Source organism: Aspergillus luchuensis, chromosome 5 (assembly GCF_016861625.1).
Source record: "Aspergillus luchuensis IFO 4308 DNA, chromosome 5, nearly complete sequence".
In the NCBI taxonomy this organism is placed as follows: Eukaryota; Fungi; Ascomycota; class Eurotiomycetes; order Eurotiales; family Aspergillaceae; genus Aspergillus; species Aspergillus luchuensis.
In genome coordinates this window covers 4612333-4638533 of record NC_054853.1, presented here as the reverse complement: position 1 = coordinate 4638533, position 26201 = coordinate 4612333, and the positions used below count along the sequence as shown (strand labels likewise).

The window sequence follows — 26201 nt, the reverse complement described above, 5'->3', positions numbered from 1 at the left end:
AAGGAACCCGGTTGCTTTCAGCTAATTTTCTTGTAGTCGTTGGACATCACGTGCCCGTGCATTTCATCCAGGATCCAAACGCCCAACTCATCTGCGAACGCCTCTTCAACCGCCCTCCTTCTGTCGTTCACCCGAAGATATATTTAGAACATCAGTTTGAGTCAGAAAGCAGTGGCTAACTTTTCCAGGTTTCCCCAAAATCTGCAGCTCTGAACCAGTCAAGCGTTCAATAACACACGGATCTTCCCCTTCCTAGTAACAACATGCAACGGGAAGCGCCGCCAACCCTCAGGGCATCGTGCAAAAAAAGCCATTAAATCAGGCTTCAATGTCTGAAACTGCCTAACCGCCTCTCTTAGTGATTTTCGCAATGTTGTGGGGTCTAGCTGTCCTGGGTTGCGGATTGGGCTACAGCGCCGTAATTCTAAGCGCCGACACGGTACCTATATTTGGCTGGCCTGCAGAACTCTGAAGAAACTCACCGGCATAGGCTCTACCTACAGACACTGCGCTAAATGAAACTTATCGTGCAGATCCACCCGATCAGCTGCAGCCTTTGATCTTGTTATTTGCTATCCTTGTTGGCGCTGGTCGCTCTTACTGGCTGCCGTTGGCCGTGTCTTCAACCTGTCTTTGTCTCAGTTATTATTGACCTGGTCACAATGGAAGTCGGTCTGTTACCTCTGTCGCCCATAATAAGGTGGGTATACCCTCCTTATTGTGACATTGCTATTGAGTCTGCTTCTTTCATCTATTGTTCTCAAGTGTTACTCTTTTTGTTTCTTCTCGCCTCGCCATACAGCTCTTTAATTTTGGTCATGCAGTACAGCTTCTTGACAATTGCCTTCTGCTCATTCGAATAATTACTGCTGGTCAGGATTATTCTTTCTTTGACATCTGCCCTGCCATCGTTCTATATCTTTTGTGATAGACTTCTTTTCCATATTTCCACCGAATTCTCTCTGCCTTATAGCAAATTTCGACATGTTGTTTTCAAAATCTGGTCGGACAATCTTTCCACTTCTACCACCCTATGGGGTTCAAGATCCCAACGGCGTTCAAGGTCGAGTCATTCCTGTACACCCTGATGGCTCGACACCCTACCTAGGCCTGCGGGCGCGCCTTTCCCAAGTCTGGCTTAACCGCTGGACTGTTTTGCTCCTGCTAGTCCTGGCCCGAGTGCTGATGGCGGCTTCGAGCATAAAAACGGACATGAATCGAGCCAAAAGCGAGGCCCTATCCGCATGCACAAGCGTTGAATCCATGGGCGATGCAATGGTCTCTATGCCCCATTACCTGGCGGGAGGGGTCAATGAGCTCACAGCAGACGGTGTCAATGCGGCAATTGATGGCCTAAAGACGCTCCTCATGCTTACCTTGACGGGTGTGGAGGAGTTGGTGATTTTCTTCGTCAAAGTGATGTACCAGACATATCTGTGCCTGTTTACGCTCGTCGTACATGGTGTGGTTGATGTTGGACTCAGCTTAATCGAAGATGTTACAGACGTTCTGAATTCCACGGTCAAGACTGTGGCGAAGGATATCGCGAAGGTCACCGAAACATTTGAGGACGACTACAATAAAGTAATCTCGAAGATAAACGGGGTTGCCAGTTTATTCGGAGGATCAGTACCGACCTTGAATATCACCAGCGAAATCGACAAATTGGAAAATGTACAGCTGCCTTCGTCCATTGATAAGGATCTTCAGAAGATCAACGACTCTATCCCGAATTTTAACGAGGTCATGAACTTCACCGAGAATGTGATTCGTTTTCCCTTCGACGAAGTGAAGAAACTGGTCAACGAGTCACTAGGCAATTATACCTTTAACGCCTCCGCCCTCCCTGTCCCTGCGAAAAAGACCTTGACATTCTGCGATAAGAACGATGGGATCAACTCATTCTTTGCCGGAGCAACTGATATAATCCTAACCGCCCGCAAAATATTCATCGCCGTTCTAGTCGTCGCTGCCATTATCGCTTGCGTCCCCATGGCCTGGCAGGAGATCCGGCGCTGGCATACGATGAAGGAGCGCTCCCAACTCGTCCGCAAGGAAGCTCATGATCCCATGGATGTGGTCTATATAGTCTCCAGGCCCCACACGGCAGCATTGGGTATCAAAGCCGCCAGTCGATTCAGCAACAGCCGCAGACAGATCCTTGTGCGCTGGGTGATTGCATATGCGACCTCCCCCGCAGCTTTATTCGTCCTCCTCCTCGCACTGGCCGGCCTGCTATCCTGCCTCTGTCAGTACATTCTTCTCAGCGCCGTCAAAAGAACAGTTCCGGAACTCTCCAATGAAGTAGGCGATTTTGCCGAAGAGGTTGTTAGCGTCTTACAAAATACATCTGCTCAATGGGCCAACGACGCCAACAAAGTCATCATCAACGTTGACGACGAGCTGAACGATCACGTATTTGGCTGGGTCAACACCAGCACCGGCGCTTTAAATGACACGCTAAATACCTTTGTCAAGAAAACAATCGGGGTCCTCAACGACACCTTCGGTGGTACCCTACTCTACGAGCCTCTTCTCGACGTCTTCGACTGCTTAATTGGCCTCAAGGTCGAAAGCGTCCAGAAAGGCCTAACTTGGGTTTCCGATCATGCCCACATAGACTTCCCCCTCCTCCCCAATGACACTTTCTCGCGCGGCGCAGCAGACAGTATCAACAGTTCCGATGCATCAGACAGCTTCCTCGCCGACGCCGGCGACGAAACATCCAACAAGATCACCGAAGTTGTGTACAAGGTCATCAGCGCCCTAGAAAAGGCTCTCCTAATAGAAGTCATCATTGCTTCCTGCATCCTTCTAGTCTGGGTCATCAATGCCATGTTCGGCATTCTCCGCGCCCTAACACTCTTCTGGGGCCGGGATAAAAACCGCGGCGAGGGCGGACCTGCTCCTCCCCATTCACGACCAAACCCAGGTTCTGGCCCGGACACGAATGGTTTCACCGATGTGCCCCTCACTACTCTGCCGAGTCACCGTGATTCCGAAGAGACTGCTGCACGCTCGCAGCCGGCACCCCGGTACGAAGTTGCCACTAGCCAGGGAAGCTCTGCCGCCGTGCTGAGCAGCGACTCGGAGTATCCGGACGAGAAAGTCGGATTCGCAGGCCAGCGCAATGCTCTCCGAGTAGACGGGGTATCAGATCTACGAGGAAGCAGCTACGTGGAGTATGGAATGGAGAAATATTGATCTGCTGCCTGATTATTTTGATTCGAACGCGCTGTCCTACCGATTCTTTGTTTCTTAGCCAGCTAGCACTCCCTCGCACTTTCCTTGAACGTCTACCATATACCCATAGACCATAATCCCAACTCGATACACTCTTTTCATACCCATTTTTACTCCGTAATAGAACATGTGATTCTTACAGATCCCAAACAGTCCCTGTCGGTGTCTGACTCTGGTTAGTACTGTTGTTGTTGAAGAGGTCAAGGTGGAATAAATATTGTATTCATGCAGTCATTACATCCAGTAAACTAATTGATAGTACTGGTATCCTATCATGCTGGTTATATCGCTACAAAGAAACTCTTCTCACCGTCCTTTGGCATTACGCGCGCCCTTTCAATAATCGGATCAGCGCAGCTGACCCGGATCCGCTCCGGAGTCGCTGGACTCTCTAGTCGCAACACTTCCTGCACGTTCCATTGCTGGCGCGCTGCCTTGAGCGCATCGCGGATGGCAAAGAAGACGGCGCTGCCCATGAACAGCGGCGGCTCACCGACACCACGAGATCGCTGGATAGTGCGCAGGTTCTCCCATTCCACATCCTTTAGCAGACTGACGTTAAAGATCTGGGGAATATCCCGGAATCCAGGGATCTTGTAGTTACCGGGTCCCTTGGTGAAGATCTGTCCCGAGGCCCGGTGCCATAGACTCTCTTCGGTGGTGAAAAGACCCTGGCCTTGGATGAAAGCGCCTTCGATCTGTCCGTAGTCGATCGATGGGTTGATGGTACGGCCAACGTCCATTTTTATGTCAGCACGTAAAGGAGTCCAGTCGCCTGTGAGCGTGTCAATCTGCACCTCGGCAGCGGTCACACCCTGAGTAAAGTAGAAGAACATCTGGCCCTTGTTCTCGCCCCACACGTATCCAATGTCCGGGGTGCGGTAGTATCCCTGCGCGGAGAGGTTGACCCGGTCAAAGTAGGCCGCGTGAGCAAGGTCCTTCATAGGTGCTCCCGGCATCTTCTCCCGGTACGGCCGAAGACGTTCATTGAGCTGCTCGCAGGCATTGTAGATGGCGTAGCCATTGAGATCAGAACTGGCCGACGCAGCCGTGGACGATGTGTTGGCCACAGTATTTGTGGCAGTCTCCGAGATAAAGACGTTGGATTGAGGCACACCCAATGCTTCAGCCGCAATCATAGTCATCTTGGTATGTAGCCCTTGACCCATCTCCACTCCACCGTGAGCCACAAGGACACTTCCGTCGTGATAGATATGCACCAGTGCGCCAGCCTGGTTCAGGAAAAGGGCTGTGAAAGAGATACCGAACTTGGTAGGGATGAGGGCCATTCCACGCTTCGACCACTTGTGCTTCTTGTTATACTCCTCCACAGCCTTCCGTCGCTCCTCGTACGAGCTCTCATCCATAACTTGCTTATACATCAACGGCACATGCCAATCCTTCAGCTCCTGATTGTAGTGGGTTTTGTCACCAGGCTTGTACATATTCTGCCAGCGGAGTTGTTCGACTGGTATCTGAAGATGATCCGCAACCTCCGATATCATGCACTCGGCGAAGAACATACCCTGAGGGCCGCCGAAGCCACGGAAAGCGGTGTTCGAAACGGTGTTCGTCTTGCAGATACGACCACGGACGTGCATGTTCGGTATCTTGTACACCCCATCGATGTGTGAGAGGGCTCTTTCTACTACTGCACCAGACAGATCTTGGGTGTGACCACCGTTGGCGTACACATCCGCATCAAATGCAAGCAGTTTACCTTCTTTCGTCACTCCCACCTTCCAGCGGCAGAAGAATGGATGGCGTTGACCTGAAGTAGCAATGTCCTCGTCGCGATTGAGCATGCACCGCACGGGCAACTTAGCCTTTGCAGCAGCTGTGGCACAGATACCAGCCAGCTGGACCGAACGTGTCTCTTTGCCACCAAAGCCACCTCCAAGTCGCTTTACCCGAGACACGATTTTGTTGGCAGCTACACCAGTTACTTGTGCAACGTATGTTTGCCTATGGATAATCAGTAAAGCCTTCTTTGTGGTAGTTGTCGTGACTTACGTTTCCGTAGGGTTTTGTGTTCCACTCCAGATCTCCATCTCGCCATCCTCAAGCTTAGGGATAGCAACACAAGCCTGAGTTTCCAGGTAAAAATGTTCCTGACCACCCATTCTAGACTGTCCAGTAAAGACATAGTCTGCTTCTTTGAAAGCACTCTCTGGATCACCACATTTGATGAAGCGGGAGTGTTCAAAGAACGATTCAGCCTCGATGGCTTCTTCCATACTCAAGATTGCTGGTAGCTCTTCATATTCTACTTTGACCGCTCTCGCACCCTCCTCCGCGATCTTGGCCGACGTTGCGAGAATCATACCAATGGGCTGACCAGCAGTCGTGACCTCATCAACCGCGAAGAAAACTTCATCGCAATTTGGAGCTCCCCACCAATTGGCTTTGGGGTTAGGGAGATCGGTGTGATCCACGTAATTAGCAACGCCAGGAATATCGAGAGCTGCTGAAGTGTCCACACTCAGAATACGAGCATGTGCCTTGGTCGAAAGAACCATGCAGCCGTAAAGCTCGTTCTTCATCAAAGGCATGTCATCAGTGTACTGTGCTTCTCCGGTAGCTTGCTTTAGTGCAGAGACATGAGGACTAGCCTTTCCGAGAATCTTCTGTTGATATGCTGCAGAAGCCTCGTGGTCTTTCTCACCGGATGAAATGGCTCTTTCAATTTCGGCAATGACATCTTCATCAACATCTGCCTCCGTGACCTGGATGGAAGACAATACATCGTGATAGAACCGGTAGAAGAATCCCAAGGCGAGAGACTTCCTGTAAGTCGCCATACCCCCAGGAACACCGAACTTCAAGTCAAAATCCTTCTCTAAAGCACCCATGGTACCCTCAAGGGTAGCAGGGTTGGTGAACTTCTTGCCAGCCAAAAAGGCCTCTGCATTGCGTGCGGACACGGTCATTGGGGCCAGCCCTCCGAAGACTAGATTCACGCTCTGCACATCATGAGAAGGAGAAAGTGAGACGCGCAAAGCTGCGTTCACTATCGCGATGTCATCATCCTTTCGCTTCGACTGCTTGTAGGCACGCAGATATTCTCCCGTTTCGGACGCAACTGGGACCCGTAAACAAGCGATAATAGCATTAGGCGGGAGCGCAGTGGATCGATAGCCCTTGAAGAACTGGCTCATAGGAATCTCAATGACTTCACCCAACGACATGGCTACAAGGACAGTGTTGGTAGCCACAAAGACCGGGTTCAGGTCAGAGATTGGAGATGCTGTAGCCAGGTTTCCTGCTGGTGACGCGACATTGCGGATTTGCCTTCCTGCAAAATAGCGGAGTTGCTTCTTGATGGCGTTGAACGGCTGGCCTCGCAACGGCCCATAGCGCTCGAGGGCTTCATCACAGATTGATTCGAGGTCGGTCAAGGAGACATTTGCCCCGATCTCGAGATGGTCGTCCTTGAGCGAATACTGACGTAGTTCCGGAATATCACCGACGTAGACAGAGGCACTGTACCTCATCGCCTTGAACTTAACCTCAATCTGTGTCTCCGTGCTTCCTCCGATGATTTTAGCATCGGGGTGTACAGCCTTGATCTCCAATAATTGTTCAAGGGTGACCGGACGGTACCACTTCTTTTTCTTATTCCCGAGGACCAAAGGTCGAAATTCGTGCTTGTGGAGCTGAGGCGGGAAAATCAGCTCCGTGCCCGGACTGTATTCGATAAAATCGGGCGGCGTGAATCTCGGTGCATCTCCATCTGTGGTGTCTGCCGATGACTGCTTGCAGCAACCCCCAGCACCGTCCCGCTTATCCATGCAACAACCTGTTCCACCGTTGGCCAGGGATTTCCCGCAGCCCTTGGGAGCGGTGAAGCTCTGAGCAGCATCCAATATGGGTCTGTACCCGGTGCAACGACAGAGATTCCCGTCAAATGCTTCTTCGACGTCGTGTTCGGTCGGCGCGGAGTTATTACGTAGGAGGGCATAGAGGCTCTGTAGATTCGTTAGCTTAGTCCCACCACACCAGCCCTCGAAGAGCATACCATGACAATACCCGGCGTACAGAAACCACACTGACTTCCATTTCCAACCGCAAGCCGTTGTTGAACAGCATGGGGATTCTTCACATCGCCGATACCTTCCACGGTTATAACATGCTTCCCGTCTACACTGATCAAGGGGGCGAGACAAGCGTTGACTGAGGCATGGTAAAGCTTCTTCGTCGTCGGATTAAAATGCGATACAACCTGTTTCATGTCAACATGAACCTGAATACCGATAGAATGACCTGAATACATACCACTGTGCAAGCACCACAACCACCTTCCGCACACCCTAGCTTGGTGCCTGTCAGGCCGATACCCCGCAGATACTCCAATAGCGTGACTTCAGGATTGATCGAGTCGAGAACGACCTTTGTACCGTTTAGATAGAAACGAATAGTGTCATCCCAATCCTCTGTGAGCTGAGCCAAGGTGACAGCCTTGCTGGCAGCCACCGTTGGCTTTGGTGATTCTAAAATGCCTGGGGCCATCTTGTTTCCTGAAGCTCAAATGCGGAAAGTCGAATTCCCCGCCGAGATGAGCGGACGCCAAGACCGGCCGGTTGTGTGATTGTGATTCAGTTGATTCGAATTTGGAATAGGATAGGATCCATGAAGGTATTCAGAGCAATATTTGTTCAGAATGTAAATGAATATTACTATGAAACTTATGGTGGCAAAAGGATATAGAAAGGGGTGAAGTTCCTCCCCGGCATAAGCTAACCAAGGAAATGGAGTCATGGACAAGCTTATCGTTGCCTCCCCACTGCGGTTATCGCTGGCTATCGATGGCCCGCCCGGCGGCGATCGCCACTGTCCGATGGGCGGTAACCTACGGCAGATGTTATCTGATCACTAATCTGGCGACTCTCACTGGTGCCCGGTGAACCAACTAGTACTAGTGGTGAGTACTCTATACGATCTAGTTAGTATAGAGTCTCGATTATATTGCTAGGAAATGGAAATAGCAAAGCAATATAGTATATAGTAAGAGATTGCGGGCCTAGTACCAATAGCAAGAAAGGAAGAATAGGTATCGATTAACGCCGCTCCCAATGCTCTGGCCGAAGCCACCCAGGCCAAGATAGTAAATAAACAGTTCAAGCGAAGAGAAGCAATGTACACCATCAGGTACTAGCGATAACATGTCTATAAGTATGAGCGATAAGAAAAGACATTAATTATACTTTTGGCTTGGCTCCAATGAAGTCCTTTTCTTCTTCCTCCCATTTCTTGCGTTCTACGACGCTGCGCGCACTGCAAATTAATGACTTGTTAGCTCACATCATTCAAACTTCGGGCTTTCCTTTCGGTCCCGTCACAAGGAGAGGACTAGAACGCTAGAAATGTGGAGGTCTGTGTCGGTGTGCTTACCGGTATGCTCTCACGAACCGCCAGACTTCCGTGTCTGCCAAGTTCCAGGCCTCTGCCACATCAGTAATACCAATTCGGTTGGTATCTTTGCCCTTCAGGTACTCTCGTGCCTGTTTCAGGATTCCGTACTCCTTCTCAACACCTTGCTCACTCGGGTTGGCCTGTTGGACGGATTCCTTCTTCTCTTCTTCATTCTTTGCATCGACCTTGCCATCACGAGGGATCTTGAAACCAAACTGCCACTCAAACTCGTCCAAGAGCTCTGACGGGAGAGACTGCCCGGCCTGAGGAGGCAGCGACTCGACAGTCATCCATAGCGAGGTGCCTACAACGGCGTCATCGGCAACGGCTCTCTTAAACACAACAGCTCTCGCGGAACCGCCGATGTCAGTACCGAGGTGCTCTTTGGTCACTTCGGCCAACCATACATCACGGTCTGTCTCGCGGCGAATGTGCCGCGTTGTGACCTCGGTGGAATCCTGCTGCAGACTAATGAGGGTAAAAGGATGAGGTAGAGTCCCGATCGTGAAAACTTGGGTCGTATTCCTGTAGGTCGCTGGCTGGCTGATCTGCATGGGCTTTTCAGCATCGCAGGGATGACATTTTGGCGAGTTCGGAGGGCACGAGCGGGGAACGGGAGAACTAGGACATTGCACCAGGGCTTTGGCAAGCCGTAGGGCCGGTTCCACCAGAGCCGTAGTATGCTCGGGAAATGGTTTCAAGACAGCAACGCCTGCAGGGAAGGAATTTTGGAAAGTGTTGTGCAAGTGGGCATTGATCAACTCAGCCAAGGCCAATCGCCCAGCAGTAGGCGAAGAGACAATCCTCTCAGCAACCGTAGGGTAGTGGCTAGTAATGGCAGCCGAGTCATACAGAGCCAAAGCGCTAGGCTCTTCCACCTTGAAGAACTCGGTCGGGAGAAGATCGATCAGAGAGGTGGACTTGTCATCCACCTTGTTCATAGCTTCCTTGATTGCATCGTTGATACGCGACTTCTCTCCAGAGAATAAAGCATTCCCGAAGCCATCGAAGCGGGTGATAAGGGAGGGATCAGTGCCCCGACGCAGATAAGTGAGAAGAGCATTATCGTATCGAGCCATGGGGAAGCAGTGCCAATCCGCAAGCATACCATCACCCATGTGACCCCAGGCTAGCCACCGGAACAGCTCACTTTCAAGCTCCGGCTTCAGACTCAATGGCTGGACAAGCTCGTAAAGCTGATTGTTCATGGCTTCCCCAGGGCCAAGAATGACGGGGCGGAAACCCTGCGCAAACCAAGCCCTGCGCCAGGCGAGAAGCAGCTGCGCGTCCGCATTATCCTCCTCCCGGTCGTTTCCTTTGTTGGGCTCGTAGTACGTGTAGATGAATGGGCGATTTCTAAGAGGAGGGAGGACGGAACGGTTTTCATCGAGGGTGATAGATGACGAAAAAGGGTTGATCCACGACCAGTCGCTGAACCACTTGGACTCGCCGCTGGTGCTGTTGGGTTGCGGTTCCGGAGGGGTATGCACTGTCGGGTGAAACGATGGCAGATGCAGGTTATTTAACGAAGGAAGTTTCGGGTGAGGGACATATTTGGCCGGACCGGAGACTTCTTCGCCAGTCGATGGGTCGGTTACTGGAGAGGAGGAGAAGATAACCAAGACAAGGGCGACAAAGACGACGATGGTAATGAGAGCCGTGCTCCGATGAGGGATCATTTTGATCGAGGATGCACGGCCTGGATCAGGCCTGAATAAATCGGGGGGAAACTGCTGAGTAGAAGTTCTGGCCGTCCAAGTCAAACGTGAGAAATTGACCGGATGTTCTTCTGTGAGGCTTCTGCCTGTCCCAATGCGGGTAGGAAACGAACGGTAAGTAATAAACTAGGTATTACGGTCAATGTCTTTAGGGGGTTAGGGGATGAAACTGAGGGAGCGAAGGTTGTTGAACGAAGGAGTAATATAACAATAGGAAGAAAAACGAGGTGTGAAAGAGACGTCAGAGACACGTCTATTAACCCATGGCAAGCGAGAGTGAGAAGTTGACAACCTGAAGCACCTCAAGCAGGATTGGAAGCATAGACTGAAGGCAGCGTTGCACTTTGTTCCTGATCAACCCAATGCGGAAGTGCCTGGAAGGGGTTCAGAAGCCTAGACCCAAGCGGGTAAGTCAGCGATACGACCGTGTCTCCATTCCAAGTGGATAAAGAGTCCCAGTTGTTGAACAGAATGAGTGGTAAGCCACCGCCGCGTGTGGCGGTGCAGATGGAAAAAGCGGTCAGTGTATTATTACATTCTGTTGAAAGTACCCCAGAGGCGGTGAGATCCTACCCATCGAAATGATCCTCTCAAATTGTGGGGAGAAAAAGGCAAGGAAACCTCAGGCTACTAAAACTAGTACTGTCTGGTGGGCTGCAGCCGACATCGGCACTTTTTCTCGCGTGCCCCTCTTGACTCATCGTCGATCGCTGCTCTTCCCATCTTCAATTCCAATTAAATTCCCTAATTCCCTACTGACCTTTCATATTCCGCCAAGTGCAGTTGACGTCCCTCATCCCCCCACTTACAAGGGCATCGCAACTGTAACAATGGCTGTCGAATCAGTCTCCTTGCAGGAGCGCCTCGAGCGATGGGCTCAAAGACTCCAGAACCTCACAGTGTCTCCCCTCACCCGAGACTATCCCGACAACCAGAAGCAGGAGCTTCCCAAGAGGGCAATTGAAGCCTTTGAGTCGATTCAGTTGTCCAAGGAGACGCAATCGGACTTGCAGAAGATCTCTGGCTCTTCGTCCGGATTCACTGTCTTCCTGACGGCTTTCATTGTGCTCGTTGCACGCCTTACCGGTGACGAGGATATTGCCGTCGGAACCAGCTCCAGCGACGATGGTCGTCCTTTCGTCCTGAGAGTCCCAATCGAGGCATCCGAAACCTTCCTGCAGCTGTACACCAAGGTCCAGAAGGTATGACAAAAATTAAGGTGGCGTATATCATCGTTGTAGCTCCTCTAACTCTTTCCTAGGCATTCGAGCAAGGCTCGGCCGAGATCGTACCTCTGGGCAGTCTACGATCCTATATTCAAGAAAAGTCTCAATCTGAACGCTCTCCCGTCCTCTTCCGCTTTGCTGCCTACGATGCCCCTGCTGCCTCCCAGGATTACCCTGCCAACACCTTCGAGACAACTGATCTCGTTGTTAACATTGCTCCGATCAGTGCATCGGATGGCTCCACAACCCAAGCGGAATTGGGAGCTTACTACAACCAGAGACTCTTCTCCAGTTCGAGAATTTCCACCATCCTCAAGCAGCTGGCCCGTCTGGTCGAAAATGCGACCAGCAACCCGGAACAAGCAGTTGGGCGCATTGACTTCATGACCGAGGATCAACTGGCCCTTCTTCCGGACCCGACCTCCGATTTGAACTGGTCCAATTTCCGCGGTGCTATCCACGACATCTTCGCCGCTAACGCTGAGAAGCACCCCGAAAGACTCTGTGTAGTGGAGACCAAGTCGGAGCGGTCTCCTCACCGGGAGTTCACCTACAAGCAAATCAATGAGGCCTCCAATATTTTGGGCCATCATCTGGTCCAGGCGGGTGTGGAGAGAGGAGAGGTCGTCATGGTGTACGCTTACCGTGGTGTTGACCTGGTGGTAGCCGTTATGGGTATCCTGAAGGCTGGCGCGACCTTCTCGGTCATTGACCCTGCCTACCCCCCGGAAAGACAGTGCATCTACCTTGATGTGGCTCGCCCTCGGGCATTGATCAACATTGAGAAGGCCACTAAGGATGCCGGTGAGCTCTCCGACGTGGTCCGCTCATTCATCAATGAGAACCTGGAGCTGCGCACGGAAGTGCCTGCCCTGGCCCTTCGCGACGATGGCTCCCTTGTCGGAGGATCGATCAACGGCCAGGATGTCTTGGCCAACCAAGTTCCTTTGAAAGCCAAGTCTGTTGGCGTCGTCGTCGGACCTGACTCCACCCCGACTCTGTCCTTCACTTCTGGCTCGGAGGGCAGGCCCAAGGGTGTCAAGGGTCGTCACTTTTCTCTCGCATACTACTTCCCATGGATGTCCGAGACCTTCAAGCTTACCCCCAACGATCGGTTTACCATGCTCAGCGGTATCGCTCATGACCCGATCCAAAGAGATATCTTCACCCCTCTTTTCCTGGGAGCTCAGCTGCTGGTTCCTGCCCGGGAGGATATTCAGAACGAAAGGCTTGCCGAGTGGATGCGCGAGTATGGAGCTACTGTCACTCACCTTACCCCTGCCATGGGTCAGATTCTCGTCGGCGGTGCTTCGGCACAGTTCCCCTCGCTTCACCACGCCTTCTTTGTCGGTGATATCCTGATCAAGCGAGACTGCCGCTCTCTGCAGGGCTTGGCTCCCAATGTCAACATCGTCAACATGTACGGAACGACGGAGACACAGCGTGCGGTTAGTTACTTCGAGATCCCGAGCTACTCGAGCGACGAGGGCTACCTGGACACCATGAAGGACGTCATCCCGGCAGGTCGGGGTATGCTCGACGTTCAGATGCTGGTTGTTAACCGCTTCGAACCCAGCCGCATTTGCGCCATCGGTGAAGTTGGTGAAATCTACGTCCGTGCCGGTGGTCTCGCTGAAGGCTACCTGGGTTCGCCTGAATTGAACCAGAAGAAGTTCCTCAACAACTGGTTTGTTGATAACCAGACCTGGGTCCAGAAGGACCAGGCCAAGGCAGACAGCGCGAACGAGCCCTGGAGGCAGTTCTACCAAGGCCCTAGAGATCGCTTGTACCGCAGTGGTGACCTTGGTCGTTACACTCCTTCGGGAGATGTCGAGTGTTCGGGACGTGCAGATGATCAGGTCAAGATCCGTGGGTTCCGTATCGAGCTGGGTGAGATTGATACCCACCTGTCTCGCCATCCCCTGGTGAGAGAGAACGTCACCCTGGTGCGTCGTGACAAGTTCGAGGAGCGGACTCTGGTTAGTTATTTCGTGCCGGACATGAGCAAGTGGGCTGCTTGGCTGCAGGAGAAGGGCCTCGAGGACGATGACTCTGCTGAAGGAATGGTCGGCATGCTTAGACGGTTCCGTCCTCTTCGTGACGACATCCGTGACCTGCTGCGGACCAAGCTCGCCTCCTACGCCGTGCCGACGGTGTTCATCCCCCTCAAGCGCATGCCCCTCAACCCTAACGGCAAGATCGACAAGCCTGCGCTACCCTTCCCCGATACCGCAGAGCTTAGTGCCGCGGCTCCTCGTCGCAAGTCATCTGTGGTCCAGGCTCTCTCTGAAACCGAGCAGGCGCTGGCTTCAATCTGGGCCTCCCGCATCCCCAACCTTACTGCTCGCATGATTGGACCCGATGACTCCTTCTTCGACCTTGGAGGGCACAGTATCCTGGCCCAGCAGATGTTCTTCGACATCCGCCGCAAGTGGCGCGGAATTGACGTTAGCATGAACGCCATTTTCCGTAGCCCGACCCTCAGGGGATTTGCCGCCGAGATCGATCGTCTGCAGAACTTCGAGTCTTTCGCCAGCAATGATGACAGTACCGCTGCTAAGGCGGATGCTTCAGCTACCCCTGATGAGCTTGACGACGAATACTCGAAGGATGCCCGGAAGCTGGCAGAGACCGCGTTGCCCGCCTCTTTCCCCACGCGTACCGAGCCTATTCTGTCCAGTGAGCCAACCATCTTCCTGACTGGCGCTACTGGCTTCTTGGGTGCGCATATCCTTCGTGACCTCCTCACTCGCAAGTCGCCCATGGCCAAGGTTGTGACCCTGGTTCGTGGTAAGACCGATGAGCAGGCACTCGAACGTATCCGCTCCACCTGCCGCGCCTACGGCTTCTGGGATGAGGCCTGGACCAGCAGACTGCAGTGTGTTTGCGGTAACCTGGGTGAACCCCGCTTCGGTTTCTCGGATGCTCTCTGGGATGACTTGACCAAGCGTGTGGATGCCGTTATCCACAACGGTGCTCTTGTCCACTGGGTCTACCCTTACTCTACCCTTAAGCCGGCCAACGTCCAGGGCACCATCGATGCTCTGAAGCTTTGCGCTAGTGGCAAGCCCAAGCAGTTCTCCTTCGTCAGTTCCACCAGTGTTCTCGACAGCGACCACTATGTCTCTGAATCCGAGCGCATCGTTGCCGCCGGTGGAGCCGGTATTAGCGAGGAGGACGACCTCGAGGGCAGTGCCGTTGGACTTGGAACCGGCTACGGCCAGAGCAAGTGGGCAGGAGAGTACCTGGTCCGCGAGGCTGGTCGTAGGGGTCTGAAGGGAACCGTCGTTCGTCCTGGTTACGTTCTTGGCGACTCCAAGACCGGAAGTAAGTAAACAATCTCCCAGAATATTGATTTTCAAAGCAAGCTAACATACAAACACTAGCCACCAACACCGATGACTTCCTCATCCGTATGATCAAGGGATGCATCCAGCTGTCTTCCCGCCCCAACATTAACAACACCGTCAACATGGTTCCCGTGGACCACGTTGCTCGCGTGGTCATCGCCGCCGCATTCCAGCCTCCTTGCACTCCCATCGGCGTCGCCCAGGTCACTGGGCACCCGCGTCTCCGGTTCAACCAGTTCTTGGGTGCTCTCCAGCTGTACGGATACGACGTCCCTCAGGTTGACTACGTCCCCTGGTCCAAGTCTCTGGAGCAGTACGTCAATGACGGGCAGCACGATGACCCCGAGTCCCAGCACGCACTGTAAGTTCCCACCCTACCAAACTATCCACTACAATCCTAACGTCCGATCCCAGCATGCCCCTCTACCACTTCGTCACCTCCGACCTCCCCTCCAACACCAAGGCCCCCGAACTGGACGACGTCAACGCTGCCGCCTCCCTCCGTGCCGACGCCGCCTGGTCCGGCATCGACGCCTCCGCTGGCGCCGGCGTCACCGAGGAGCTGGTTGGTCTGTACGCCTCTTACCTCGTTCAGACCGGATTCCTTCCTCCCCCATCTGCTGCCTCGACCGCAGCTCGGCCTCTGCCTACGACCCAACTGAGCGAGGATCAGAAGAAGGCCTTGTCGAACGTTGGTGGTCGTGGCGGTTCCTCTTAGATCTTATACATATAAGTTTGTCACAGTCTAGCGTGCTTTGCTATATCGGTTTCCTTTTTTCTTTTACACTTGGGGTTATGTGGGTCGTTTGATTTGTGTGGTACATTGTATGAGGTTATGACCTTTTCTTTTATCTTTCTCGGGTGACATAAAAAGTTCTTGTATGAATTCAAGTTGATGGGAAAGTTAAAAAAAGAAATGTATAGAAAGGACACTGTATATGGGGTGGATGGGTTGGTTAGAGGTAGAGGATTTTTCCTTATTCTTCAATGGATTGTGAACCAGTTTATGTTTTCCTGGTGCACGTGAAATTTGTTCTAATGGAACGAATCAGTCCCATTAAGACCTCTAGTACTGAATGTGCAGAGACTCGGGTATACTCTTTACCAATATATGGAAGATGTATGGGGTTGTTTGGTGTCTTTACATGGGCTCGGAGTCAGGGAGAACAGGGAGGGCCGAGAAGGGAGGCACTGGGAGCAGGCGAAGGGTCTGTCTGATGAGGTTTTTAGCTACATTGAAGGGTTTTTACGGATTTACATTGCACATAGTTCTATGCGGATCAATCTTATTCCTCCTAACAAGCAAGAGTAGACAAAAAAAGCAACTAAGGAATGACTCAAAAAGCAAAAACGAAGACAAGACTAGACCCGAAACTTGATCATCACCATCTCCATCGTGATCCGCATCACCCTGTCAGCTCCAAATTGATTGCCATAGATGCCAAATGGCTCTTTCAGGCGGTCATCGACTCAGCCACTAGTTAGTACCCCAGGTGGCGTCACCAGTGTCAGTGCCCTGGAAGGTAAAGGACGAGGCGTTCTGGACGATACGCGCAATTGGCTTCTCCGACTGGTCGGTGGTGAAGAAGTCGATGATGAATTTCTGGTTGCAGGTTAGCAGCATGCCTTGAGACCGATATATGAAGTGGGAATGGGACTGCGTACGCTTCCATCCATGTAGATCTGGACGCTCTGATTGCCCTGGAGGTATTGCTGGTCGTCATAGTAGACGGTTGCACTGCTGGCTGTTAGAACGTGTTGTTTTGTATAAAGAAAGACATGACTTACTTGATATAAGCACTGTTAGGCCTGTAGAAGCCAGCAGCTTCACCCTTTACGGCCTGTCCCATGCTCTTTGAAGTCAAGTCAAAAGTCAAGTCAACCCGAGAGATGTTGACTTTGCCGCTGATGCGGTCATGGTAGTTCCAGTGATAGCAAGAGCAGCCATTCGCGTGCGCCAAGGATGCCTCCAGCATCTGTCGGCCCAAGGGCCGGCTGATCTCCTGCTGGAAGGCCTTCTTGATTTGCATCTCAGACACATCATGGCCGTCAGAGCTGGTGATAGTCACTCGGCGGAAAAGCTGCAAGAGCTCTTCGTCCGAAGAGCCCGACTGCGAGACTGCCTGGAGAGACATGGTCTGGACAGGAGGAGCGGTAGTCACAACGGTAGACATTTCAAAATTGTGTTCCTTTCAAATTGAAAGATTATGGTCAAGGGGTAGTTCTTGTCGTTGCTTGCGTTGCGAGCTGAGTTGGTGATGGTGTTGAGAAGAAGACCTGGAGAGGAATCTGCGTTGCTTATATAGTTTTCGCGACTGAGACACGACTGAGAGTTGACATTCAGCTCCGAGAACTGTTCTCAGGTGCTTCGAGCGGTTCGGACTTGGTGATAGCACAGTCACTTCGAGCCAACCCTTCGAGCAATTCCTCTCTCAGGCCTGTATGTCGACTGGAAACTTCGCTACGAACTGCCATCTGCACGATGAATCACATTTTTCAGCTGTCCATGAGCACTCGGATCTCACAATAGCAAGTCTAGTGTCTTCATTGGGCATGAATCCGGCCTTGCGCTGCGGAAATGCTTGCGATGGGTATCTTCATCGTTGCAAAGCATGACTCTGGAGTACACAGCCCAGCTAGCCACATTTTCATCTCCAAGGTGAGCAGTTGTAGGCATTGACATAATGCTAGTGGGTGTCAACCCATCCATGAAGCTGACACTACTCTTCCATAAGTCCCGTATCTCATCGGCTATTTTTGCTACTGGTCATCATTTGTGGTCATATGCGGTTAGAGGTCTATACATTTTGAGAACAATAGAGAACGATGGGTGCTTGCAGAAATCAAAGCCGTTGGCCATATAGATGCACTCGTTTACTTTGACGCTAAATCACGACGCCGTGCTAAAATATGATAGACAGAGGGTCTGGCCTGCATGTTTCTTGGATATAGACTGTCCAGTGAGGTTTTGCCGGTGATGGCTGTCAAAGTACATGAAAATAACGCATCTCCAATCAGCATTTTCAGAGAAGTAATCAGGGATACACACCCATGGTAGTTTGCGCATTATGGGAAACACATTGCAAAAGGATCATTCAGTGAGAGGAACGATGTTCACCCGACAATTCAGCGGTGAACAGCAGTTTTCTTCGCCATAATGCTCTAGACAAGTATGATCTACACCTAGATGTCTTCTATTTCATGTACCGTTGATTGTCTCTTGGCGTCAGGCTGCGCTGGGTGGGAACTGTCTCGTCTCCTCTCGGAACTGCCAAGATCAACCGACTGGTGGTATTGGGTAATGGATTAGGTGCTGGAAAAGTTCATGCAGCAAGTGTTCTGCAGAAGCCGGCTGAATCACTGACGAGCAGCGACATGAGCAGAGTTGACGTTCGACAGGCTGCGATCAGACCCAGCTCGGGAATTTCTACTAGTTTTCCTTCGGGGCTGCCGGGATGTCCGGACTGTTCGACCATGACATACAGTGCTTGGCTCTAGGGCGCATAGCCCCACGACGTACCGTTCAGCCAGCCCTTGATGCTAATGCCTGTCCGGGTTTCGTATGGAACAGGCAGCTCAGCCAGGGCTGCGGCCGAGTCAGATACTCTGCAATACCTGCACCACGTGCAAAACGGTTCATTGATCGTTGTACAGAGGCCGCGGGTGTTCCAGTTCTTGTCAATATGCAGCCTTCAGTCGCCTGACAGTCACGTCGGACGAGTCTTTCCCCAGAAAACCAGTGATTCTTGAGGCAGTGGCTGGCGCCACCGCCACCAACACCGTTCATTGGCGGAGTTGCCTTGCTCGAACGGGATCCTACCCCGGGGTCTTATTCCTCTGCTTTCCGAGTGAAGAACCGTGACTTTGTTGTGGCTTCCTCAGGGGTTGAAGTGTATCTAGATTGGCTCGACCATTTTATCCTATCAGGAGATCGCTGCCTACTGATGTAAACGAGACGGCGATGCCGATTGCCATAAGGCACATGCTGCAGCAGTGCATTCAATTGAAGGAGAAGAGGTAGTGCCGTGGTTGAGGCGAAAAGCAGAGAAGATCGAACAGTAGAGGGGTAGCCATGTGGAGAAACAGAGAGAGATGAGGAGGAGGAGGAGGAAGAAGAAGAAGAAGAAGCGAAGCCAAACAAGCAAAGATGTGGATCACGGGATCCCCTCCTTGGCTACCCCTCCTTCCCTTTTCTTCTGTATGATCGAGACTGAGAAAAAGTCATTGATTCCCCTTCAACTTCCAGTCTGCTATGTATTTCTCTACTGAATCTTCCCTATTCTCTTCATTACATACACTGGCACTTTACGGAGTACCACATAAATGGATGATCTTCATAGTCAACCCCGCATAAGCTTCCCGATCCTCTGAACCGATGGGTCCAGCGCAGCTCAACCCGAGAAAGGGCTGTCGGTAACTCATCGGCTCTGGCAATCATCGCTTCGCACTTTCGGCAGTTCGGTGGGGAAGCTTAATAATGGGGCAACCAACTTGCGCTGGGTTTATTATGCTTCGGCAACTCGACTGAACTAGCTAGCTAGCTCGTCCTTTACATTGAACTTCAGTTAGTGGTAGCTGCAAAGTACTGATAAGCTGCTTGCAGTCCCGTCAAGATACTCAATTTGATCGTAAATTCTTCTACATCACTTTGCTACACCAATTAGTCCCTTATAAATTCAGTTGTAGGTGACTCCCACATCTCACCACCTTCCCGCATCTTTCCGCATGCTTGTGGAAGTAACATCATAGCTAACCATGGCGTTGCAGTAATTTGAATACATCCACCACGGCTGCCAACAATGAGATGGAATACGTCCGGTATGTCTCCCGATTGCGATACTCGCCCCGTACATACTGAACTAGCTAACAAATTGACATGTAGCCTGGGAAACTCGGGACTGAAGATCTCTAAAATCATTCTGGGCGCCATGTCCTATGGTGCCAAGCAGTGGCAAGATTGGGTACTCGACGAGGAGGAGGCTCTTCCTTTGATTGAGCATGCCTACAAGCGTGGAATCAACACTTGGGATACGGTACATTCACGCCTCTACCTTTCTATTGCCCTGACATAGTGTTAACTAGCTTCCAGGCCGACGTCTACTCCCACGGCCGCTCCGAGGAAATTATTGGCAAAGCCCTGAAGAAGTTTTCTATTCCCCGTAACCGGGTTGTCATTCTCACCAAGTGCTACTTCGGTGTGGACGACCAAGGTAACTTCCCTCCGATTTCTTCTTCCGGTGTTAACGACGGCGCTTTCGTCAACCGGGTTGGCCTGTCCCGCAAGCACATCTTCGACGCCGTTGATGCCAGTGTCGAGAGACTGGGAACATACATCGACGTGCTGCAGATCCACCGGCTGGATCGTGATACCCCCCGCGAGGAAATCATGCGGGCTCTCAACGACGTAGTTGAAAGTGGCAAGGTCCGATACATCGGAGCCAGCACGGTACGTTCAATTTTTTCCCTCTTCCTCCAGCGACACATGCTCACGCCTATCAAGATGGCTGCATGGGAATTCCAGACTCTCCAGAACATCGCCGCCCGCAATGGCTGGCACCAGTTCATCTCCATGCAGAACTACCACAACCTGATCGCCAGAGAAGAGGAGCGCGAGATGATCCCGTACTGCCGTGACACCGGCGTGGGCCTGATCCCCTGGTCGCCCATGGCTCGTGGTGTGCTGACCCGCCCCTGGGGCTCTCGCTCTACTGTGCGTGAAGCAACAGACGGGGCACTCAAGTTCCTTATCCGCAGCCGCGAGACAGAATCCGACAAGGCTATCGTCGATCGTGTCGAAGAGATCGCGAAGAAGAAGGGTGTCAGTATGGCCCAGGTGGCCATCGCTTGGTCGCTGAGCCATCCCAATGAGAACCCTATTCTTGGACTCAACAGCAAGGAGCGCATTGACGAGGCTGTGGCCGGTACCAAGGTCAAGTTGACCGATGAGGAAATCAAGTACCTGGAGGAGCCTTACATCCCTAAGGCTATCACTGCTCTGGAGCGGTAAAGAATAAATTGAATACGATGATCATCTATAGAAACAAAATGTCATTCTATACTTCTCTAAAAACCGTATTGTTCAGTCACTCAAATGAGCTCTAATATAACATCTAATTACCATTAACAGAGAAGACAAACGAACTTGTCATCTTCATGCGCTTGAGTATTATATCAGCGATCGACCGGATTGGTGAACAAGCCTTGTGACCCCTCTGTTAGGCTGATCGCTCACAGCTATAAACCCCACTAACCAATCGTACTACTAGGTGCTCTGCAATCCTTCGGAAACTAATCCCACCACGTTTCTACTAGCTGGAAGGTAACTTTTCTCTATTACGTGTGTATACTAAAAATTCAACGAAGCCGTGCTCTGTGTGCCAGATATATGTATTTTTTCAAAGATATTTGTACCTACTCTACAAAATACCCATTTCGAGAAGTACCTGTATGTTTCCGGAAGCAATCAATGCTGCGGACCTAAGTTTGTACATATGCACGGACAGGAAGGTGATGCTGATGCTGATGGCAATGCCAGAATAGAGAATCAGTAAGGAAGGAGATAAGAATGTTATAAAAGGGAGCGCTATCAGATATATGTCGTGGTATTCATATCGCTGGTAAGTTCAGAAGAGCTGAGAGATGATGATGTGCGGAGACAAGTCTCATGCAAGGTTGGGAAGTGGGAGAGGAATGCCAGACACCCAGTGCGATAAGGAGTAACGGTAGCTTTGGCCTCACAACATGAGGCCCGGCCATCCGCTTGCATACAATACAACCGCAGCTCCAGGCTTTCGTGTCACTATTGTAGTGTCTTGGATGAAATCGAGGTGTGCTCACCTCTGCAAGAGGGAGATGAAAAGAGAAGACAACTGTGCAGAGCAAAAGAACATTGAATGGGGTATGTGATATTAAGCTCCAGGCTTGGCTCAATGATGATGTCCGGTTTTGCGGATGATATAATCGAAGAGGTTGCTAATCCGATGCCGACGCTTTCCCTTACTCGGTGCCGAGTCTACGGGAGAGTCAATGCCTTTGTCGCGAAAGGTATCGGCTTGGCGTGACTGGTTGTGATTGAATCCCTTGGATCGGTCTATCGCTTGATCAGGGGAAGCCGTTGTCTTGAAATCTTGGACGTCGGATTTTCTGTGGGACCATAACTTGCGACTTTTGGAGTCCTGTCGGGCAGGTGTGGCATCGACAGCTTGGTCCTGTCTCTGTTCACGAGGACTGGAGAGTGTACTGTGTCGGTTAAGACGACCGTTGCTACCCGAAGCACGTCGGTTAGTCCGCTCGATAAAAGCCGCACCAGTTGAGTTGGATCGTCTCGATAAGCTTCCAAAGGTCGTAGATCGGTCGGCCATCGTAGATTGTGAAGGGACATAGCTGGACGTCGAGAGACGATGTCTTCGGCCATTCAACGGGGGAACATCGTCGTGGCCATCTTCCCTCTCGGTTCTGTCAGTCTCTCTTCGAATTGCAGTTGGCGAGCTGTGTCTCGACGGACACATTGTCTTGGAGTTGATTGCCAAGGCCGAGTCGTCGTAAGTGAAGTTGTGAGACCAGCCTTCCCTAAAAGCTACCCATATGCTGGTGATAATGATCAGCATGCGGAGGTCACTGTCGGTTTTCAGAACCTTCCGATCCAACGGGTCATCCATTTCGGAGTAGTCGCTCAACACGGACATGGCGGAGGTTGGTGAGCCAGCAATACCCGGTGTTGTCGGAATTGAGTACTCATCATACACCTCGAGGTAATTGCGTGTCATCGTACCAACAACAGGGTGTCGACGAGTGCTGGGATTGATCACGCTGAACGTAAACCGCTTGCTCTCCTCTTGCGAGAAGCCCGGGGGCGCCGACACGCGACGATTCTTCCCACCTCTCAGAACCCACCGCAGTATCTGGATACCATCATCCGTGTTGGCCACGAATTCGTAGGAGCCATTGGCAAGAGGCGTGGCCTCCCAAACTGGCCCATGGTTCAAACAAATCTCCGCCTTTCCTTTAGATAAAGCGTCATCCCTAAAGAGCTGACATATCGTTGCGACCACCTCACGTTGTTCTCCGCCTTCATCATCGGAGCTTAAAGACCTATCTCCATTATCGCCCGGCGCCCGCTCATAAAGGTCACTAGTTACGACAATGAGGTCATTGGGGCCTAGTCCCTTTTTACCGCGGAATATCGTCGGAAACTTGCGAGCTAGAGGCGGCAGAAACACAGTGGAGGGGAGCACATCCAAAAGTGGCAGAGGTCGTGGGGTTTGCGACACACGTTGAAGCTGCAGGAGAAGCTTAGGTCGGAGCTTTAATCGCCTATGGCGTGCGTGGGCCGCGGGATGCGCTAGCTGGTATGACGTTTTAGGGCGCGACGATTGTTTCCGAACTGATTGCGAACGGGCGATCCTTGATGGAGCTAGGACTGGGGTGACTGTCGAACGCTCGTCATCGCTCGAGGATAGTGTATCAATAGTAACTTTCCGCGACATTGTACGCTGCGTCATTTCGGGTTCCGTGGGTTTGCGCCGGTTATAGATGCTGCCTAGTCCCCACGATGGCAGGGAAGCGAATGAGATTGCCGGGGACGAATGACGCGTCGGGCTAGGGATCTGGGTTTCCGATGGTGACCCGGGGTAGTCGTTTTCGTGAGCTGCTGCCGCATCCGCTGTCAAGCCAAGGTTGAATAGCATTATTTCTGGGGATGCGACAACGTCTGTTCAATTTTCCCCGATCAACATTGACGGCGAAGATCAGTGGCAGTGACGGGGATTAACTATGATAACAGTGACGGGGGTGGCTGTGGCTGACAGAATACGTCAGCCTAAGCCGATCCAGCTAGTTAACAAGTTGCCGTCGTTTGCTGTTTTATAACCTCGTTGTGCCAGAGAAATATGCTGAATAATTCTGAGCAATAGAAGGCAAGAGAACAAAGACAAGAAAAAGACCCGGGTCAGGGAAAGATGGTGGCGGTAGTAGTAAGAGAGAATATGACGAGAAGACAAGGAAGGGGGAGGATGGATGGAAAGTAAGTATAGTAAGTAGTAGATAGAATGAGCGTGACCTGCACGGCAACTATCAACCCCTCCACCTAAAATAAGGCTGAAGCTGCAGATGTAGATTTGTCGAAAGAGGGGATTGAGGTCAGCGCAGGAGGCAACCCGGATAGATGGATGAATAGGGAAGTTCAGATGTCGTACGACGTGGACATTGGAGTAGAAAAGAGCAAAGAGTGGGCGGAAGTATGTAAGGGAGGCCGGACAGTGTGGGTTAGGGGGTCCAGAAGCGCCTTAATATTCAGACCTTCAGATGAGTGAGGAAATGAAAAAGAATACGAATCGCATGTCAGACTCAGATGGGATCGATGGATCATCGATTAGAGGGGGCGAAAAAGATGGCGGTCAAGATCCCACCATGAATTTGGTGGGCAAATAGTCATAAATAAGAATCATCCATCATGCTTCTTGACCTGAACTAAATAAATGGAGGAGGGTCAATGTGGAAAAAGAAAAGAAAAAAAAAAATAAGTGTAAAAAAGGAAAAGCAAAAATTACAGTAAAAGGAACCCACATGGAACCAGAAGTGACAATGACGGTTTAGTAGGTCACATTTGGTCAAGATCCCGCTGGGGGGCTGTTCTTCCCCTTAGTGCCTTCTTTGCGAGTCTGGTCTGCGTATACTACTATTACTACTACGTACCCTTACGCCCTCACAGCGATGGGGTTGTCTGCTGGGCCGTCCATCGGGACCATCGGCAGGTCTCCCCCCGATCTACGGTTTAGAGCCAGTCAGCCAAGCCAAATCGTGAGAAATTACAAGATAATGTTTCTACTTTCTAGGAACAGGCTGGGTCGTCTGGTCTCGTTGCATGAACTGGGTCCTGGCCATCCATGGCCGGCAGCTCGCATCCATGGCCCCAAGCAGCTAGCCGACGATCCTCTCTCTCGGAACTAACCAGACGCCGACACTAACATATCTTCATTGGATGGCAACCCCCATCGGCGGTTTATTGGCTGCATCGTATTCATCTCGTATTGCTTGGCCCGTATCAAATCAGTGAGGATGATTACTACAGCACAGTAAGTGCAAAGTATGAACTCTGCCCTGCAGAATTAATACCTTCGTAAATTAATAAATTGTTCCTATTATTATAACGAAGATCATCCTAATGCTTCCATGGAGCAGGACTATTTAGCATTTACTGTACTACGTACAGTCAAGAATTGGAGATTAATAGCTTGACCGACCCGTTGACCGACAATAATAGCATTTCGGAGCATCGGAGCTGAATTATGCAATCGAGATTAGGTAATAGAGAGGAAGAAACCATGCCGCTGCTATGCATACATACTTTCTGCTTGAGCATGTTATGCCCTGTGGTGTAATCAGCAATACCCACCCTCATACATGCTTTACCTTACTTACCTCAGACTACGTCCCTACCAGGCACAAACAAGTTTAAGTATCCTAGTTCAGTCAGGCTCTAGTATCATAGTTGTTCTTTTCCGCGATGCTATGTCAATAAATTTCGGGGAGCGCAATACAACCTCCATCGCGGTGTCCCCGCGGAACTCGGGCTTTGGACATTTGCTGCAACGGAACCGGAAGCTCCGACTTGCCGGTAAGGTCCGCACCGTGCCATGGGACCGGATGTCGGATTTTAGAGGCAGCAAGCAAAAAAGAGTTTGGATCGCTGGGTCTGCAAATTTGAGGCAGACACGGCGCTGACTCAGTGCCACTGGTGACGGAGACCAGCGTAAGGCTGAATTAGGACTAAAGCACAGTAATCACACTCGTCCTCCTTTCACCTACTAAATAGTCTAGCTGGAAAAGGTAGATCAGATCGTCGGTGCCATGAGACTTGACTTTCTGCCCCCTTGCCCAACACTGCAGTGCCAAATATACTATCTTCTGACCTAGTGTCTGGTAACCATCTAAGCCTTGTCCAGCTAAGCTTACCTTTCGTATTAACTGATCCTGAGACTACTTGGCAGTGTCAAATGCCATCCTGAAATGCCTCGTTGTCTCCCCAAGGGAATCCGACCGAATGACTCCCTGGGTCGGGCTTGGCATTACGATCTAGCAAACGAGGGGTCTGGTTCTGGCGGGGACCAGATGGCAAACTTTTCTCTTTAGTCTTGTAACGTTTCCATCGCGGACCCTCCTATCTTGCATGAGAAAATTAAAGTCGCTAGCTGCTTGAGGGCGAGGCTGAGAACGGCATAGTTATGGAGAAAGTTTAGCTGGTCAGCTGCCTT

The 26201-nt window shown here is 51.4% G+C and overlaps 7 protein-coding genes across 7 annotated transcripts; 3 read left to right on the top strand and 4 right to left on the bottom strand.

Moving 5' to 3' along the window:
- Positions 1 to 984: 984 nt before the first annotated feature.
- On the top strand, positions 985 to 3204 carry prm1 (pheromone-regulated protein PRM1; the record flags this gene model as incomplete). Its single annotated transcript, XM_041691453.1, has 1 exon — positions 985 to 3204. The coding sequence occupies one exon, from the start codon at positions 985 to 987 to the stop codon at positions 3202 to 3204; it is 2220 nt and encodes a 739-aa protein (XP_041544936.1).
- Positions 3205 to 3524: 320 nt separating this feature from the next.
- Positions 3525 to 7752, bottom strand: AKAW2_51514S (putative xanthine dehydrogenase HxA; the record flags this gene model as incomplete). The annotated part of the gene is made up of 4 exons (XM_041691452.1): positions 3525 to 5208; positions 5257 to 7211; positions 7262 to 7465; positions 7519 to 7752. 4 exons carry the CDS (start codon positions 7750 to 7752, stop codon positions 3525 to 3527), a joined length of 4077 nt encoding a protein of 1358 aa, XP_041544935.1.
- Positions 7753 to 8158: 406 nt separating this feature from the next.
- On the bottom strand, positions 8159 to 10334 carry AKAW2_51513S (uncharacterized protein; the record flags this gene model as incomplete). Its single annotated transcript, XM_041691451.1, has 3 exons — positions 8159 to 8173; positions 8448 to 8517; positions 8635 to 10334. 3 exons carry the CDS (start codon positions 10332 to 10334, stop codon positions 8159 to 8161), a joined length of 1785 nt encoding a protein of 594 aa, XP_041544934.1.
- An 869-nt stretch (positions 10335 to 11203) lies between these two features.
- aarA (L-aminoadipate-semialdehyde dehydrogenase) lies at positions 11204 to 15667 on the top strand (the record flags this gene model as incomplete). Its single annotated transcript, XM_041691450.1, has 4 exons — positions 11204 to 11575; positions 11635 to 14926; positions 14986 to 15310; positions 15364 to 15667. 4 exons carry the CDS (start codon positions 11204 to 11206, stop codon positions 15665 to 15667), a joined length of 4293 nt encoding a protein of 1430 aa, XP_041544933.1.
- A 759-nt stretch (positions 15668 to 16426) lies between these two features.
- Positions 16427 to 17123, bottom strand: AKAW2_51511S (uncharacterized protein; the record flags this gene model as incomplete). Its single annotated transcript, XM_041691449.1, has 3 exons — positions 16427 to 16552; positions 16615 to 16687; positions 16738 to 17123. The coding sequence occupies 3 exons, from the start codon at positions 17121 to 17123 to the stop codon at positions 16427 to 16429; spliced, it is 585 nt and encodes a 194-aa protein (XP_041544932.1).
- Positions 17124 to 19753: 2630 nt separating this feature from the next.
- On the top strand, positions 19754 to 20956 carry AKAW2_51510A (aldo/keto reductase; the record flags this gene model as incomplete). The annotated part of the gene is made up of 4 exons (XM_041691448.1): positions 19754 to 19767; positions 19832 to 19982; positions 20039 to 20395; positions 20450 to 20956. The coding sequence occupies 4 exons, from the start codon at positions 19754 to 19756 to the stop codon at positions 20954 to 20956; spliced, it is 1029 nt and encodes a 342-aa protein (XP_041544931.1).
- Positions 20957 to 21875: 919 nt separating this feature from the next.
- AKAW2_51509S (uncharacterized protein) lies at positions 21876 to 23636 on the bottom strand (the record flags this gene model as incomplete). Its single annotated transcript, XM_041691447.1, has 1 exon — positions 21876 to 23636. The coding sequence occupies one exon, from the start codon at positions 23634 to 23636 to the stop codon at positions 21876 to 21878; it is 1761 nt and encodes a 586-aa protein (XP_041544930.1).
- Positions 23637 to 26201: the final 2565 nt, after the last annotated feature.